At 47.2% G+C, this 16,510-nt stretch overlaps 1 protein-coding gene across 1 annotated transcript in view; it reads right to left on the minus strand.

The window, feature by feature from the left end:
- Positions 1 to 16,510, minus strand: part of PPIL2 (peptidylprolyl isomerase like 2) — a 77,384-nt gene that overhangs the window by 12,508 nt on the left and 48,366 nt on the right. Inside the window, exons 15-16 of the mRNA XM_083590293.1 lie at positions 4,509 to 4,626; positions 3,414 to 3,470 (exon numbers count right to left, since the gene is read on the minus strand). Of these exons, the coding sequence (XP_083446419.1) occupies positions 3,414 to 3,470; positions 4,509 to 4,626 (175 nt within the window). The remainder of the gene's footprint in view (positions 1 to 3,413; positions 3,471 to 4,508; positions 4,627 to 16,510) is intronic.

The following is a 16,510-nucleotide window of genomic DNA, read 5'->3' on the forward strand; positions in this document are numbered from 1 at the left end:
GGCTATTTTTTAAAAATTTTATTTTAGTGAGAGCATACTGTTGCTTGTAAACGTTCAAACACCATTCATTACTGCCAGCGTAACATTATGGAACAAATGGCAGGACCGCCCAGACTACCATGCCCCAACCTCTTTTCCTTCCTGCACAGGACAGTTTCCTTCTCTTACATTCACTTTCCGGGTCACATTTTCATTGAAACCACCATAGATCAGGGGTAGCCAATGTTGTGGCCCCCAGATGTTGTTAGACTCCAGTTCCCATCAGCCCCAGCCAACATGGCCAGAGAGGTCAAGGGTGATGGGAACTGGAGTCTTGCCCCACCCCTCCAGCCCTGAGAGCCTTCATAAAGGACCTGCTTCCATAAGATTTTGGAGGGGAATTTCTCAACTTTTGTGTTGGGGCATAAAAGATTTCCAGGTGGAACCAACAGGTACTAATGTCATCAGATCTGGGGCTAGCTTTGGATATGAAGTTTTGGATATTTGTACTGGACCTACCAGTGCACTTTGATAAACAGATGAGCTGCTCAGTGTTAACTTATTTTCATACGTTATTCTATTTCTATTTCCTTATTTAACAAACGTATCAATCACTTCCTAGCACAAAGCTATCAAAGCAGCGTACAAGATAAAAAACACAAGTTCTGACAACAATAAAATAATTCGGGAGGACTCTAAAAACGATAAAACAATATCTGCTAATTGTGAAAACGCTAGTGCAATGTTGGCAGATATTCCATCAAAGACAAGGCTATACCTCAGGGAAAGCCTTTTTAGAACAGAAACGTCTTCAGCGGATGCCTAAACATCATGACATAAGGTGCTGGTCTGATTCTGGCTGGTCACAAATTCCAAAGAGCTGGAGCTACAACACTAAAAGCCTGATATCTAGTACAGGCTAAGAGAACCTCTGGGATCTAGGGTGCTCTCAGTAACGTCCCTTCTGCACAGTTTCCCATGCAGGGACACATGGAGCAAGGTGGCCCCTTACATACTGTGGCCCTGAGCCTTTCAGGGCTTTAAATGCCGAAAGCAAAACCTTGAACCTCCTGGTAGTATATTGGCAGCCAGGGCAGCTCCCTCAGCAGGGGTGCTATCTGGTGTCTGTCATTGAATTCTGCGCAATAGTGATCCAGAGCAGATTCCAATGTATAGTAAGCAGAGTAAAAACTTAAAACACATTGCATGATTCCCAAAAAATAGACCAGAGGCAATTGTATTTAATCCAGCAGAGCTTTACTGCTACTGAAGGCAAATGAGCATCATGGTCACAAATCCAGGGTTGGCACTATCCGTAAGAAATCCAGTTGCAGCAGAACTTAACTTAAACTTACAATAACTTATAACAAGTCTAAACCTTAACACTATAGCATACTGTGTACAGAACACCACACCAGACAGAAAAGAGATAGAAAAAGGAAAGTGAAAACCAGGCTCCTTCTGGCCTTTTTATTATAGTCAGTGTGACCTTGACAGAAGAGATAATGGAACCAGTTTAAGCCAGCTGTACTCAGCTTCTCTGAAGGAATAACCCAAACATCATGAAGTTTCTGCTTGTTTCTTTCACACAGAGAAGCTTCCAGAACCCTCTTGAATGAATTAGAATAGGAAAGATCTCTACACATCAGATCAATACTTTCTGCACTAAGAAATGGAAACTGACAGTGTTGACAGGGGAGAACCAGCCAATCAGCTAATTGCTGCATTCTGGTTTGGCTGCAGCTTCCGAGCCAAGGGCCAACGGAAGCCCCAGCGATGCTCCAGTGATATTTTTTATTATGGACAAGGACCTGGGAGACCAGGGTTCAAATTCCCTGAAGCCCACAGGGTGACTTGGGGCCAGTCACTGTCTCTCAGCCTAACCTACCCTTGCAGGGTTGGTTTGACGTCAAAATGGAGAGGAAGAGAAGCTTGCACGTCACCTTGAGCTCTTTGTTGAAAAAATGGGGTATAAATGCAATAAATAAATAAACGCGACATCATTTAGACTGGTGCTCTGTTTTGTTTTCCATGGGAACCGCTTTGAGCGAGGGATGCGTTTTCAGAAAACGTGGCATATACCGTATTTTTCGCTCTATAAGACGCACCAGACCACAAGACGCACCTAGTTTTTGGAGGAGGAAAACAAGAAAAAAAATATTCTGAATCTCAGAAGCCAGAACAGCAAGAGGGATCATTGCGCCGTGAAAGCAGCAATCCCTCTTGCTGTTCTGGCTTCTGGGATAGCTGCGCAGCCTGCATTCGCTCCATAAGATGCACACACATTTCCCCTTACTTTTTAGGAGGGAAAAAGTGAGTCTTATAGAGCAAAAAATACGGTAAATAAAAATCACAAGGACTCTTGCTCAAGTCTCCCTTTCCCCAAAATCTGAAGCCAGCATCTGCTGATTCACTGGCCCGTTTTATTCAGGCAAACGGTAGTGCTACCTCGCCGTCTGAAATATTGTGCTAGGCTTATCAAAATGCAGAGGTCCAATCAGTATGCCAAATAAAAGCACTTTAATATAGAAGTGGAAAAATCAATTGATGCACAAAGAGGAGATACTGCTTGTGGCCAGCAACCATCAGAATGGAAGCCATTTTTCAAGATTTTCATTTGAACCCAGCTGGGTGGGATGCCAGGGCCCATATATCTCTTCATTCCCACTGCATCTGAATAGCACCCTTTTCCTAAGAGTACTGACCCCCCACCCTGCCCCTGTGCGCAGGAGCTGAATGAAGACCTAGGGGTCGAAATGGGGTCAGAAAGGGCCTGGAGCTGGAAAACCGGTTTACAAGGTACAGCGTGAAAAAAACTAATTAGGAACTAAAAACCACAGAAATAAAGTGCATGGGCATATACAGAGTGCCCATGTGTGAGATACAGCAGTATTCTCAGAAAATGCTGCTTCATTGCTTAAAAAACAAAGGGTATACAGCTGCTACTTGCTTTTTGTTCTAGTTTTAATGCATATATGTGTCTGGTTTTTGGTTTAAAATATTGCAAGTCACTTTGAGTTGCCATGGCAAAAAAACCAATGAACAAAATTATCACCATCATTATTGATTTTATTTCTTTAATTTTGTTGTTTGTTTCAAAGAACATTTGTTATATTCTTCAGAATTTAGGCTGGGTTCAAAGATGACTTTGTAAGGTCCTTAGGGGGGTCAATGAATGCAGAAGTTTGGCAAGACCTGATCTAAGGAGCATATGTGGATTGATGCCCTTCTATGCTCACAACCCTCTTGCAAGGCGGGCTAGACTGAAAGGCGAGGAACCAGCCCAAGGCTCTCCACTGGAGCTATTGTGGCAAAGCTGGAGATCAAACGCAGGTCTCCCCAGTCCTAAACACTCTAAGTACACCAGCTATTCCTCTGCTGCCCAAGTACATAGGAAAACATGGTGTATGTTGCAATAAACTTGTTTCTTTTACCTTCCAAACACTGTGTGTTTCCTGTCCAGGTATGCACAGGATCGGAATGTGATGAAGCTGGAGAGAGGGAAAAACAGACAGAACAGACCTTACAAACCTGCCATAGAACACATCAATATTTCATATATATATATACTCTCATGTCTGGTTACGCTGCCGTTTCTACAGGGATATATGCTCAGTATTTATCACTCCTGTTATACAAAAATCTCCAAATGGGTCCGAACTCCAATGTCTAAAACTCCTGGTAGAGGACAAGGATCTAGAGATCACGCTAAGGGTGGCCAAATTCTGTGCGACTGCCATAAAACTTAGGGAACAAGCTGTACTACCAAAATGATTAAGGTTTTAAATGACAATTTTAGGTTATATTTTAGTGATCAAGATTTAATATATATATATTAACTGCCGCTATATCTGTATTGCCTCTGTTATACCCAATTTCAATTCAATGTATTCCTGTTTTGTTTTATGATTTTCCTGATATTGTAAGTGAGCCGGAACTGGTCTATGACCGTAATAATAAAATTCATTTATATATATATATACACACATTTATATACACACACATATATATATATATATATATATATATATATATATATATATATACACACACACACACACACACACACACACACATATATACACATTTATACACACACACACACACACACACACACACACACACACACAACCTGGAGAATTTCAAAGACAGAAGCCAGAAGGCAAAAAATTAGGGGAGGGCTTCCCCATCCTGGTGGTGTTGGACTACAACTCCCATCAGCCCTAGGCAGTGTGGTTAATGGGTCGTGGATGATGGGAGTTGTAGTCCCAACCCATGGTAAAACGACAGATTCCTCACAAGGATTCTACCTCTCCATTAACAGCCTTTCGGGTTGCTTGCAGAAAAATTAGAATAGCGCAAAGGGCAAACAAGAGGATTAAAAGCAGTAACAGGATCGCGTAAGCCTTAAAAACAGCTAAGAGAGGCTGTGAAGGGTGAAACTGTTAGACCCAGCCCCAAGCTTCTCACAGAATTCCGCATGCTCCTTAAATGGGTTTGAGACAGAGAAGAGCCAAGCGACTACTCACAACTGGGACTTGTTATTGTTGGGTCCGGTATTAGCCATGCTGAGGACGCCACGTCCTGTGTGGGACAGGTTGGGCTTGAACTCATCTTTGAAAGGCTTCCCCCAATATGACTCTCCCCCTGAAATAAACATTATTATTATTATTATTACTGTAAGTCCACACCTGGTCACGCCAGTCCCAAACACACAGACACAAGATAGGTCAAAATGCCACAAGGAAAGGCTGCGCCATACCGAGACAAGCCGCTGGTCCATTTAGCTCAGCACTGACTCTCCCCAGCAAAACCCGCCTGGCAACTTTCCTGACACCAGGTTAGAGACTTATGTTTTTTCTCCCTGGGCTTTTGCTATTGCTGTGTTACAAGCAACCCCTGCAGCTGTTATGAGGGACTGTTTTGTAAGACGGGCAACTGTCCCAAGCACACCCAGCCCAACCAGGAAAAGCTTTTTGGAAGTATATTTCTTTATTGGCAAAGCACCAGCTGCCTAGGTGATCTACTTCTGCAGTCCCACGCTCCAATCCAGACAGTTGATTCCCCCCCCCCATTTTTTTATTCATTTTATAATACAACTAAACAACACAAACAGAAAAACAAACAATACAAATTCTTGTCTTATCCTTATTTTTTCTAAACATTGTTAGGTGGGCTTCCCCAAGTCCCCCCATCTGATTTTCATTTTGCCACATCTTTAGCAGTTTACATATATCATAATTTTAAACCATTTTTTAAAATCACGCTTACTTTTACCATTAAAAATCTTCACATTTTATCACTTACAAATAATGCTATTTTAAAATACACTATCTTCTACTTCTAACCCTACAGCCTATATCCACTTCCAAAGCTATTCTAAGATTTAAATATTAACATATTTTTTCAAATATTCTTTAAACTTCTTCCAATCTTCTTCCACCGTCTCTTCTCTCTGGTTTCGGACCAGTCTTCTCTCTGGTCTTCAGTCCAGACAGTTGAAGCAACAGCGTAACTAGGCCCCATTCAGCTTACCAAAACCCCCTTGTCTGAGGCGGTCTGCGCAAACTCTCAGCGATTCCAGCTAGTCACATCGCTTCAAGCCCTGCCTTGTGTGTAGAGACTGCGGAGGGGAGGACAGGAGACATTCCGAAGGCATGGCTCTCCCGGAGACCACGGCAGCCTCTTCCGCCTCTGAGATTCCCTGCAACTCTTCTCCCGCCTCCTTTCTGTCCTGACTGTCTCAGGCTGCCTGGTCTCTTCCCCTTGGGTCCCCACTTCCACTGCCCCCACAGCATCTGCCTTATGGGTGGCACAGAACCCCACAAATTGCGGGCCCCTTTCCCATGATTGTTCTCGTGCTCGCCTGCCCGCACATCCTCTCCCGTGCCTGCACGTTCCCCAACCACTTTGGACTCCTATCCATCCCAGACATCGGTGCCATTCTGATAACATATTGATCGGCCAGAGCCGGCCCAGTCATTAGGCAAGGTGAGGCTGCCGCTTCAGGCAAAAGAAGTCTCATAGGTGGCAAACCCACAGGTGTCCGTCCGTCCCCCGCCTCTTCCAGTGGCAAGAGAAATGCTGTCAATTTTGGGCAAGATTCAGTCTATTTTGGATGCGGCGAAGCAGGACACACCACCCGTGGGATAGGTTTCTTGGAGGGTAAGCTCATTTTTTAATGCATACAAGAGGGAGCGGTGATCCAGTGCTGCAGCACTGAGTGCTTTGGGCTCAACATCCCATCCAGCCATGCCTTCTTCCAGGACACTCCATTCCTCCTCCCACCAGTTCAAATTAAGTGTTGGCATTCCACGGCCAGTGAGGATGTTCAGCAGTCAATGAGCGGTTTGTGTCCCCCGCCCCCTCTACCGATTATAAATGAGAACTTCTGCAAACCTTCCCCATGCCTGCAAATGCAGTTTGTGTCCCTGCCCCCCCGATCATAAATGAGAACTTCTGCAAACCTTCCCCATGCCTGCAAATGCCTCTCTCTTGTTTGTGGATGGTGGCTGTTTGGGCTACATAAAGTAGAACGGGCTAGACTGCCACCCTCCGCGTTACATTGCTGGACCAAATCTCAGCAGCTCTGCAAAACCAGTAGTCTGGGATGATAGGAGCTGCAGTCCCACAACATCCAGAGAGCCACAGGGTAGCTAGTCCTAAAACAACAGACAGGCCCCGGGGAGAATGAGTTTGCTATCTGCCTTGTTGGATTCCACTGGGATCACTGAAGCTTCTGCTCAAAAGGTGGCCATTATCCATCTCACAGAACCCTCATGTGGCATATGTAGCTGCCCCCAAAATCTCCAACCTTCCTCAGATTCCTGTGGGACTTGCAATGCTGCAGCATTTGAGCCCTCTAAGGAGCTGGTCCCCACCTTGAGCAGAGACAAAAGGGAACCTCAGGTTGAGTGCATGCAGCTCATCTGCTTTGGGCTCCTCACTTTCATGTTATTTATGACAGATGTGACATTTTCATTTTCCTCCAGGACTATTCCTAATCAGGAGAGAACATTCTGAGATGAGTCACTCCCAGAGTTATACAGTCGATTTCTCTCCCCCCTCCCCACACTTTGCATCATTACCAGAAACAAAACACCAGAAAACGCATCTGCAACAAGCAGAGAAGAAGGTGGCTTGGCTTGCAGAACAACCTTAATGATCCTCTGGAGGAATCGCATCACTGGCGGAACAGCCGCTTCCAAAAGCCTCTGCTGTACTCGGGAGGCTTTCGGAACACGTAGGCTGCAAAGTGAGCAGGGGAGAAGGATCCAAGGGAAGGGATAAGGAGAGGCAGACCAGAAGCTACTGGCAATGGAATCTGGGGAAACGGGGCTCAGCCCTGTCCACCTCTGTCTCGATCCCTTCCAATCCTTCTTTTACTTAGGGGGTGGCAGAAGCTGCCTGCTTCCTCTTTAGCCTCAGTTTTGCTTTTGCACAGTACAGTGGTACCTCGGGTTAAGTACTTAATTCGTTCCGGAGGTCCGTTCTTAACCTGAAACTGTTCTTAACCTGAAGCACCACTTCAGCTAATGTGGCTTCCCACTGCCACCGCACCGCCGGAGCACGATTTCTGTTCTCATCCTGAAGCAAAGTTCTTAACCCGGGGTACTATTTCTGGGTTAGCGGAGTCTGTAACCTGAAGCATGTGTATCCCGAGGTACCACTGTACTTTCTTTCCAGGGAAAATAGTGCTGGTACTCACCAGCAAGCAGGGGGCGTGGCCAGTGCATGGGAGGGGCGTGGCCTGATGGCAAGGCTGGGCGGTGAGGACGGGCCAGCTGCCAGGTGCTCCCTCGCCTACCGACCAGGGCACTGCCGCCCAGGTGAAGAAGCCTCCCTTGCTCGGCTTTGGGAAGGGGGCAGCAGGGCTCCAGGACCCTGTCAGAGCATCCCTAAGCTGGGCAAAGGCTTCCTGGGCTCGGGGAAGGAGGCACAATGCTCTGATGGGGTCCCAGAGCCTTCCCTCCTCCTCCCCTTCGAAAAGGTGGTGGTACTGTGTACCGTTGCATGCTGCCGGAAAACACTGCAACTTCTGCAGGACTTAACAAAGGAGAGGAGGAGGAGGAGGAGGAGGATGGAGACAAGACTAGAGTTAGCCGGCCTTGCCTATCGTTGGCTCTGACTCTCATCTGCTGTTGCGTTCCCTATCTTCCCCCCCAGCAGTGCCAATGGACACCAGCCACCGCTCGCTCTGCTCCCCACACACCCCAGATTATCAACTTCATACACACTTACAAATCATGCATACAAATCCAATACAGATTCAGATTAGGATAAAGATCTCCACTTAAAAGGGTTGCCGAGAAAAGAACGTCTTCAGTTAAGTGCCAAAAGACAATAGAGACGGTGCTTATAGTTCCACAGGGCAGGTGCCGCCACACTTGGACTCCTAGATTGTATGGAACAGACCTACTGGTAAGACGGCATTTATCCATTTAACAAAATTTATATTCCACTTGACTGCAGAAAACCTCAAAGCGGTTTACGAAGCTGGTAAAGAGCAAGATGAAAATCACAACCCTACTTTAAAACATACGGAAGTCAAAATGCTAACACGGATTAAAAATTACCCCCGTTTTCTAAGCGTAGGCTTGTTTCAACAAGGAGGTTTTTAGCAGGCGCTGGAAAGAGTAAAGTGAAGGCGCCTGCGTGATCTCAACAGGCAGCGTTGCCACACTAAACGATCAGAGTTCTTACAAATGCAGGGTGGGTGTTTAGCCGTGGCACTTGGGAGTAGTGCCAGCTCTGCCGATCAAAGTGGTCAAATGGGTGCATGTGGGGTAGGGCCGATCTTGTAAGAGGCATGGGTATACAGTGGAACCTCTACCTACAACCATAATCCGTTCTGGAGGTCCGGTCATGACTAGAAACGTACATAAGTAGAGGTGCGCTTTTCCATAGAAAGTAATGGAAAAGTGAATTGATCCGTTCTGGACGATGAAAAACACCCCCTAAAACAGCAATTTAACACCGATTTTACTGTCTAATGAGACCATAGATCCGTAAAATGAAGGCAATAATCAATGTACTGTACTATAAAATAAATAAGACAGTATTGTAGATGGAAAAAAATAACATTTTTTTCCCTTACGTGCGCTGAGGGTGGGTGGGCTTACCTGGCTACAAGCTGGGGGTGGGGCAAGGGTCAGTAAAGAGCTGATTCACTTTGGCCTAGGTCACTTTTTTTTTCTTGCCAGGCCAGGTTCTTCACTGGACTTCCTCAGGTTAGTTCCTCGGCAGGGTTTGGGGCTGCAGTGCGCCCTGCTGTGCCTCTTGCAGGTGGCACCTCTTCCACAGCTTTGGGGGTGGGATGGGGGCCCTCTCCCTGGCGGCAGAGGCCCCAGAGCTGCTCCACAGCCGGCTGCTGGCAAGGCCTCTGTTTGTATCTAGAGGAAAGCTCATAAATCGAAGCACCTACCTAAGGTTGTAACTGGAATCATATGTAAGTAGAGCCATACATAAGTCGAGGTTCCACTGTATAAGGCAGCATTTCTCAACCTGTGGGTCCCCAGATGTTGCTGAACTACAACTCCCATCATCCATAGTAGTTCAACAACATCTGGGGACCCATAGGTTGAGAACCACTGGTATAAGGTACCTTTTCCAGTATCCTATTCACAAGATGGATAGGTGGCATTATGAAACAGGACCAACCCCTTCAACTTTTCCAGTTTGCGAGCTGATGGCCAGGGCAATTCTTCCAGCAGCAGTCTAGCACTGTAGCCATAGTCTGCCCCACCAAGCAGACGAGCTGCTGCATTCTGCACTGGCTGTAGCTTCCAGGCCAACCTCAAGGGCAGCCCCACATAAAGCACACTGCAGCAATCTAACTGGGAGAAGACCTCCTGTGCCTGGAGGGCAGTAGCTTGGCTATTCTGGGCTAGAAATGGCCCTCTCTTACAGAGCACAGTGACTGGCCGGCCACATAAGAGATGAGATACCAATCTTTTAGGTATCCTAAAATAGTGACTTTTAAATAGAAGGAGCGGGTGAGGAACACAAAAATAAATTATGTGTTTGTGTGTGCGCAGGGTGGGAGTACTGGGGTGGGGGGAAGAGACAGGCGTTTGCAATGCTTCCTCCCCAGAGATATTGAAGCGGCCATGCATTCTCCAGACTGCTTCTCAAAACCATAGCAACTCAGCTCTGTTGCCACGGAAAAGATGTGCTCTCCCTTGCGAGCTTGATGCTTGCCACATACAGGTGCCGTTTTAAACGAGGGGCCTGTTAAAATAACAAAACCTGCAATATTCCAAACAACAGGTGTAGGTGGGAAACGCATCATGCATGGCAATTTCAAAATGAATTGCCACTTTACTTAGTTGGGTGGAAGGGGGGGCGGATGTGAAGGAAGGGGATTGGGTGAATGAAGTGGGAGGGCTTCTTGTTCAACCAACTGACAGCTTGCTTTCATTCTCCCTTGTGACACTGGGGTTAACCTACACTGTAGGTGTTTGTAACAATCCCCCAGATGGCCTCTTTATTAAAGGAAAGGTGGCTTAAGTGGGGCTGGGGTGGCTTTTGAGCTAAAGAACAGCAAAAGATGAGGTGCTTAACCCTCTCCCATTTTCTGTTTTTCTTCTCCAAATTGGCCTCCCAAGTGTTCCAGCCACTGGCGGAGGAAGAGGAGTGCGGGGGGAGCGCACCGCCCCGGCAGCGTGATCCCAGTGGGGTGCCATCGCGGCTGCCCCCCGCCCACGCTGGGCACCACACCCTCACAGGCAGCATGCTATGCTCCCAGGACGCACACCAGCCCCATCCCCCGCCTGCTTTCCGCCCCCCCCCCCGGTGCCGGAGCATGAAGCTCCGCCACTGGTTCCAGCTGCATGTTTTTTCTTTGCAGAAAGGGGGGGTCCCCCAAATGGGAATCCCAAGGGGGCTTGGACGTCCCCCAGATGTTAATGAAGGGTTTCAACCTTATGAATGCTGCCACTAAACTAGTTCTGTGAAAAAAGAAGCCTCTGCTGCAGAAGGGTCTGCGCTAGCCTTGAGTTAATTTATTCTATCTCCGCCTCAGTGCATTTCACCTGTAAAATGGGACTACTCATTGAATGCTTTTGATGATCTCTTGGTGCATTTTTAGTGTTTGGTGCAAGAACTGCAAGCTCAGGTGTGGATTTGTTCCTATATACACAGGTCACCCCAGAATATGGTGCTTGGGGTGCAGCGTGTAATTCTGATCCCCTGGGCCGCCATTTTGAGACTCTCCTTAGCTGGCAAAAGATGGGGTGCTAGTAAAAACTAAAATCCTAGGTACAGTAGTTGTTGTGTTGGTCTACAGGGGGTGGGGGTGGAAATAAAAAATCCACTTTAGGCCACCACCGCCACCTTTATTTGGACAGCAACAACCACCACCACCACCACCACAAAGAGCAAGGGTTTCATGTTCTCCCGTGGAAAGTGGGCTGCAGAATAAGAAAGGAGACAAAACCAGCTGCTGGCTACCTCAGCCCATGGTAGAATACCCAACCCACTGCTTTTGTGTACCCAGTTAATTAAGAATTAAAAATATGAGAGGTGGTGATGGCTAATGGGGATAATGAAGTGAGTTGGGAGTTGATTTGAAGGGTGATGTGTGTGAATAGGAACTGCCTTGGAGAAGAGCCATAACTCAGAGGTAGAGCATCTCTAAGCAGGAATATCCCCTGCCCGATAACCTGGCAAACCACAGTCAGCCAGTGCCTACAACAGGGGTCTGCAAACTTTTTCAGCAGGGTGCCGGTCCACTGTCCCTCAGACCTTGTGAGGGGCCAGACTATTTTTTGTGGGGGTGGGGAATGAATTCCTATGCCCCACAAATAACCCAGAGATGCATTTTAAATAAAAGGACACATTCTACTCATGTAAAAACATGCTGATTCCCGGACCGTCCGTGGGCCGAATTCAGAAGGCGATTGGGCCGGATCCGGCCCCCGGGCCTTAGTTTGCCTACCCATGGCCTACAATATGGAACTAGATGAACTGATGGTTTGACTCAGTACAAGGTAGTTTCCTGTGTTGATTTGGGTAGCAAATAATTTATTTGGGAGGTATTTGGATGGGGAGTCTATTGGCTTGTGTTTTGTGGAATTTAAATTCTAGACACATTTTCTGAATTTTAATCTATACTTACAAATTAGCAAATGCATCATCATCATTATTAAAAAAAACACAAATTCATACAAGCTTGTGTCCTCTTTCTCAATGGCGCACGTCCTCTGCTTCGGTGCGATGCCTAAGCGGGCACATGAGATCGCCTGGTCGCCACACAGTGGCACTTCCCAGCCTTGCTTGTGGATTGGCATGGCAGTTAAACCCATTTAATACAATGCAGAGGGAGCCTCGGGGCAAATCCTCCCTAGTTTCTGGAAATGGAAGTCTCTGAGCTTTTATCTCTCTCCCTCTCCCTCTCTGTGAAACAGGGAGCACAGCGCACATTACAGCAAATCCTTAAGACCGATTACCACAAGGAATTTCAAATGCCACATGACTTGTTAAGATAAAGGAATATTTCTAGTCTGGCTGCAATGTAAATCAGGCTTGCCTCGGGACTGAAATACTGAATTAGATTAAGAGGAAGGTAACATTCTGATTGCTTCTTCTAAGCACGCATCTGAAGCTTCCCTCTTAAACAGCTGCATAGAGTAAATGGAATCTTAAATAGCTACATACCGTTAAGAGAACCAAAAACAGTATATTGAGCCAGAATGCCACTTATTCCGCAATTGGCAATGTAACCACTCCAGTTCTTTAATACTCTTGGTTGTTAATTTTAAATATTCCATGTACTGCACTCCAAAGGCTTAGAATCCGTCACATCTGCTTTAACACACCCTCCCCAAACATAGTGTTGGCCTCCATCTGTCCTGAGAGACAATGTCGTGCGCCTGGGGTGGGGTGTGGAGTCAAACTGCTAAGTGACTTCCCTGGGACGCAAGCCTGGGCGGTGTGTATGGAGGTCTTGGGCTGCCCAGACAACAAGAGCCCACTCTCTGCCTCCCCGATGTGGCCCAAAGGAAAGCAGAGCAATACATTTGGCACCAGCTTGGCTGCAGGAGTTGCCGGAAGGATGCAGACAAGGTGCCATCCAACAATTTTGGGGACTCCAGTCTGGATTTATGTAGAGATTTACTCCTTATACAGTCATACCTCGGGAAGAATACGCTTCAGCTTAAATATTTTCGGGTTGCGCTCTGTGGTGACCCGGAAGTAACAGAGCGCGTTACGTCCGGGTTTTGCTGCTCGCACATGCGCAGACGCTCAAAATGATGTCATGCGCATGCGTGGAAGCTGTGAAACGCGACCTGTGAACGTGCAGACGCACAGTCGCGTCTTACGTTCGCTTCAGGATGAGAACGGGGCTCTGGAATGGATCCCATTCACACCCAGAGGTACCACTGTACAGTGGTACCTCCGGTTACAAACTTAATCTGTTTCCAGAGGTCTGTTTGTAACCTGAAACCGATCGTAACATGAAGCGCACTTTCGCTAATGGCGCCTCCCGCTGCTACCTCGCGACTTCAGCTTGCATCCCGGGGCAAAGTTCGCAACAAGGGGACCTACTTCCAGGTTAGCAGAGCTCGTAACCCGAAGCGTTCGCAAGGAGGACGGTACGTAACACAAGGTTCCACTGTATATATTTAATCTGCAACTAAAAGCATATTCAATTACAGTTATAAGTTCTTTAAACTTTAAAAGAGAGTGTGTTGCATAGTTTTTAAAGGGGGGGGGCGGAGAATGAAAGGGTCAAACGACCCAGGGCTGTCTTCCGCATACTCTGCAAATGGGAACTACAGTCCAATTTCCCACACTTTCCACAAGTCTCTCGGTCTCTGCTTCTGCCATCTGATAACTGCAGCAATAACTGAAACCCGATCCCTCGGGGATATTGTAGTGGGGAGGGGGAGGGAGGCTGGTAATCTGTGCACAGTCACAGGTACAGGATCCGTGGCAGCGCAGAGCGGCCTTCCCTGCACCGGTCGAGAGAGAGTTTGCGCTCTTTGTGTCTGTGATTTAGCCACACGGCTCTGAAGCATGTAATAAGAGTGACTCCCCCTAATTCACTCTGAATGATGGTGGCTGCTGGGAAGAGCTCCTTTCCAGAATCGCTTAAGCGGCGGCTTTGCAAAAGTTGCTCCGAGCTCCGAGGGAGGGAACTCTGAGGCCCGCTGAGCCAGCAGGCGTACTCAAGTCGAATTCAAGGGAAGTGAGCGGAGATGGAAGCAAGATGGAAATGTTGCCCTCAGTGTGAAGATAACTTATCTTCTTCTTTTTAAACAAAAGAAGAAGAATGAATCAAGTAAAGTCCCCTTCTGGACATTTTATTGGCACTTGCAGTTTAGTCCCCCGCAATTCCTACTATGAGGATTTACAGTTTCCCCCTCAGATTGGTACTTGTGCCACGGCCCCAAACCAGGGGCCAAACACTTAAAGCGCTATGACACCACTTCAAAAAGTCATGGCTTCCCGCCAGAGAATTCTGGGGGCTATAATTGGTTAAGGCTGCTGTACCAGAGGTACAATTCCCATAGTGGTTTAAAATTCAACCCCTTTTCACAGAGAACTACGAAGCCACAACTGTTTAAAGTGGTGCTGCAGTGCTTTGTGTGTGCAGTGTGAATGAGGCCCAGGAATAACAGAATCACAGGTTTGTAGAGCTGGAAGGGGCCACGAGGATCATCCAGTCCAACCCCTGCAATGCAGGAAACTTTCATCCACCATGGGGCTTAAACCCATGAGCCTGGGATTAAGAGTCTCATGCTCTACCAACTGAGCTATCCAGCCTCATATGCAAAAGTAAGGGACGCAGGTGGTGCTGTGGGTTAAACCACAGAGCCTAGGGCTTGCCGATCAGAAGGTCGGTGGTTCAAATCCCCGCGACGGGGTGAGCTCCCATTGTTCAGTCCCAGCTCCTGCCAACCTAGCAGTTCGAAAGCACATCGAAGTGCAAGTAGATAAATAGGTACCACTCCGGTGGGAAAGTAAACGGTGTTTCCGTGTACTGCTCTGGTTCGCCAGATGCGGCTTAGTCATGCTGGCCACATGACCCGGAAGCTGTACGCCGGCTCCCTCGGCCAATAAAGTGAGATGAGCGCCACAACCCCAGAGTCGTCCGCGACTGGACCTAATGATCAGGGGTCCCTTTACCTTTACCTTTTACTCTAAAAGTAGCCTCAGGCTGGAGACTGATCTACTACCCGCTGCTTCCTGCATGGATCTGTTGGCACCAGAGCCTGCATCTGAATCCCTAGGAGACACTTCAGCCAACAGACTCCGACTGGACCGCAGACCCTTTGGGGGAAAAAAGGACTGAGTGCTTGACCACATGATGGGTTTTAAAAGACACGACAGAAAGCACCTGGTCCAAAGACTTGAGTGGGGAGGCTGAATTTTGCCCACAGGACTCCCAAGCCAGTGAACTAATCAGACAAGTCTTCAGCTTGCTTTATTACCTGCCCTGCAAATGTTTGGGTTGGAATGGATGGCCCTTGGGGGTCCCTTCCAACCCTATAGTTCTCTGATCTGCTATCTGCGAAAGAACTGTGGGCGACCTGAAAGCATGCAAAGCATCTAGCAAGTCTAACGAGACAGATGTTTGATGGCTCTTGCTCAGATGCCTCCTGAGTCACTGATAATAAGAGATAGGATGGGTCAGCTGGGTTCAGGAGAGTGCCCTTGAGAACAGTTCCCCACTTTATTCATGGGGCATCTGCCTTTGTCTATGCTGTTCTTGACCGCCTTTCAAGGTGTCCACACCAGCAAAGAAAGCAAGGGCAGATCTGGGGGGTGGGCAGGAAGGTGTGTGGGCGGAGAGTATATGAAGAACAAGAAAACTTTTGTTCTTAACTTCACGAAGCGATCGAGGGACTAATAGCAAGATTGAACTTGGATGGAACCAGCCGTTCTTGAGCCAGGAGCAATTCCACAAACATCTCTTTCATTCTGAACATAACGAAGGCCTTGCTTGAAGCCAGGGCATCTCTCTCCGCCCCCCGACCCCCCATTCTGCAGTTCTCAAAATGACTTACTCTGGAGTGGGTTTGGGGGAAGGCAATGCAGCTAATGCACAGCAAACAATTTAAGAACTGCAGTTTGGGTGAGGTCTGTGGCTCAGAGAGCTGCTGCCAGTCAGTGTTGGTGCTGAGCTAGAAAGACCAATGATGTGTTTCGGTATTTCGTTCAACAATTAATTCAAGGCATGTGAATCATTACAATTAACCTGAAAACAAATCACATTTCCATTTCCTAAAATCCTAGAGGAAACAAGCTTTAACATTCTATAACGTAACCACTTGGGTTGTCAATAAAGCAAAGGGCCATCAAGGAATTCCAATTAGTCCTGTTCAGCTTAATGCTTCCATTCCAATAACTGAAAAATTCACCAAGCACACTTATCCTGCCAATTTGCTTTACCTAAAATAGTCTATCCCCTCCCCTTTCATAAATGGTGGGCATAAAAATATAAACAGTACGCCGAGCCTGAATTAAGGTTGCTGCACCCTGAAGTGTTGACTGTAAACAGAAGGGAAAAGCAGGCAGCCTGTTG

This window comes from Podarcis filfolensis, assembly GCF_964270895.1.
Source record: "Podarcis filfolensis genome assembly, chromosome: 16".
Classification (NCBI taxonomy): Eukaryota; Metazoa; Chordata; class Lepidosauria; order Squamata; family Lacertidae; genus Podarcis; species Podarcis filfolensis.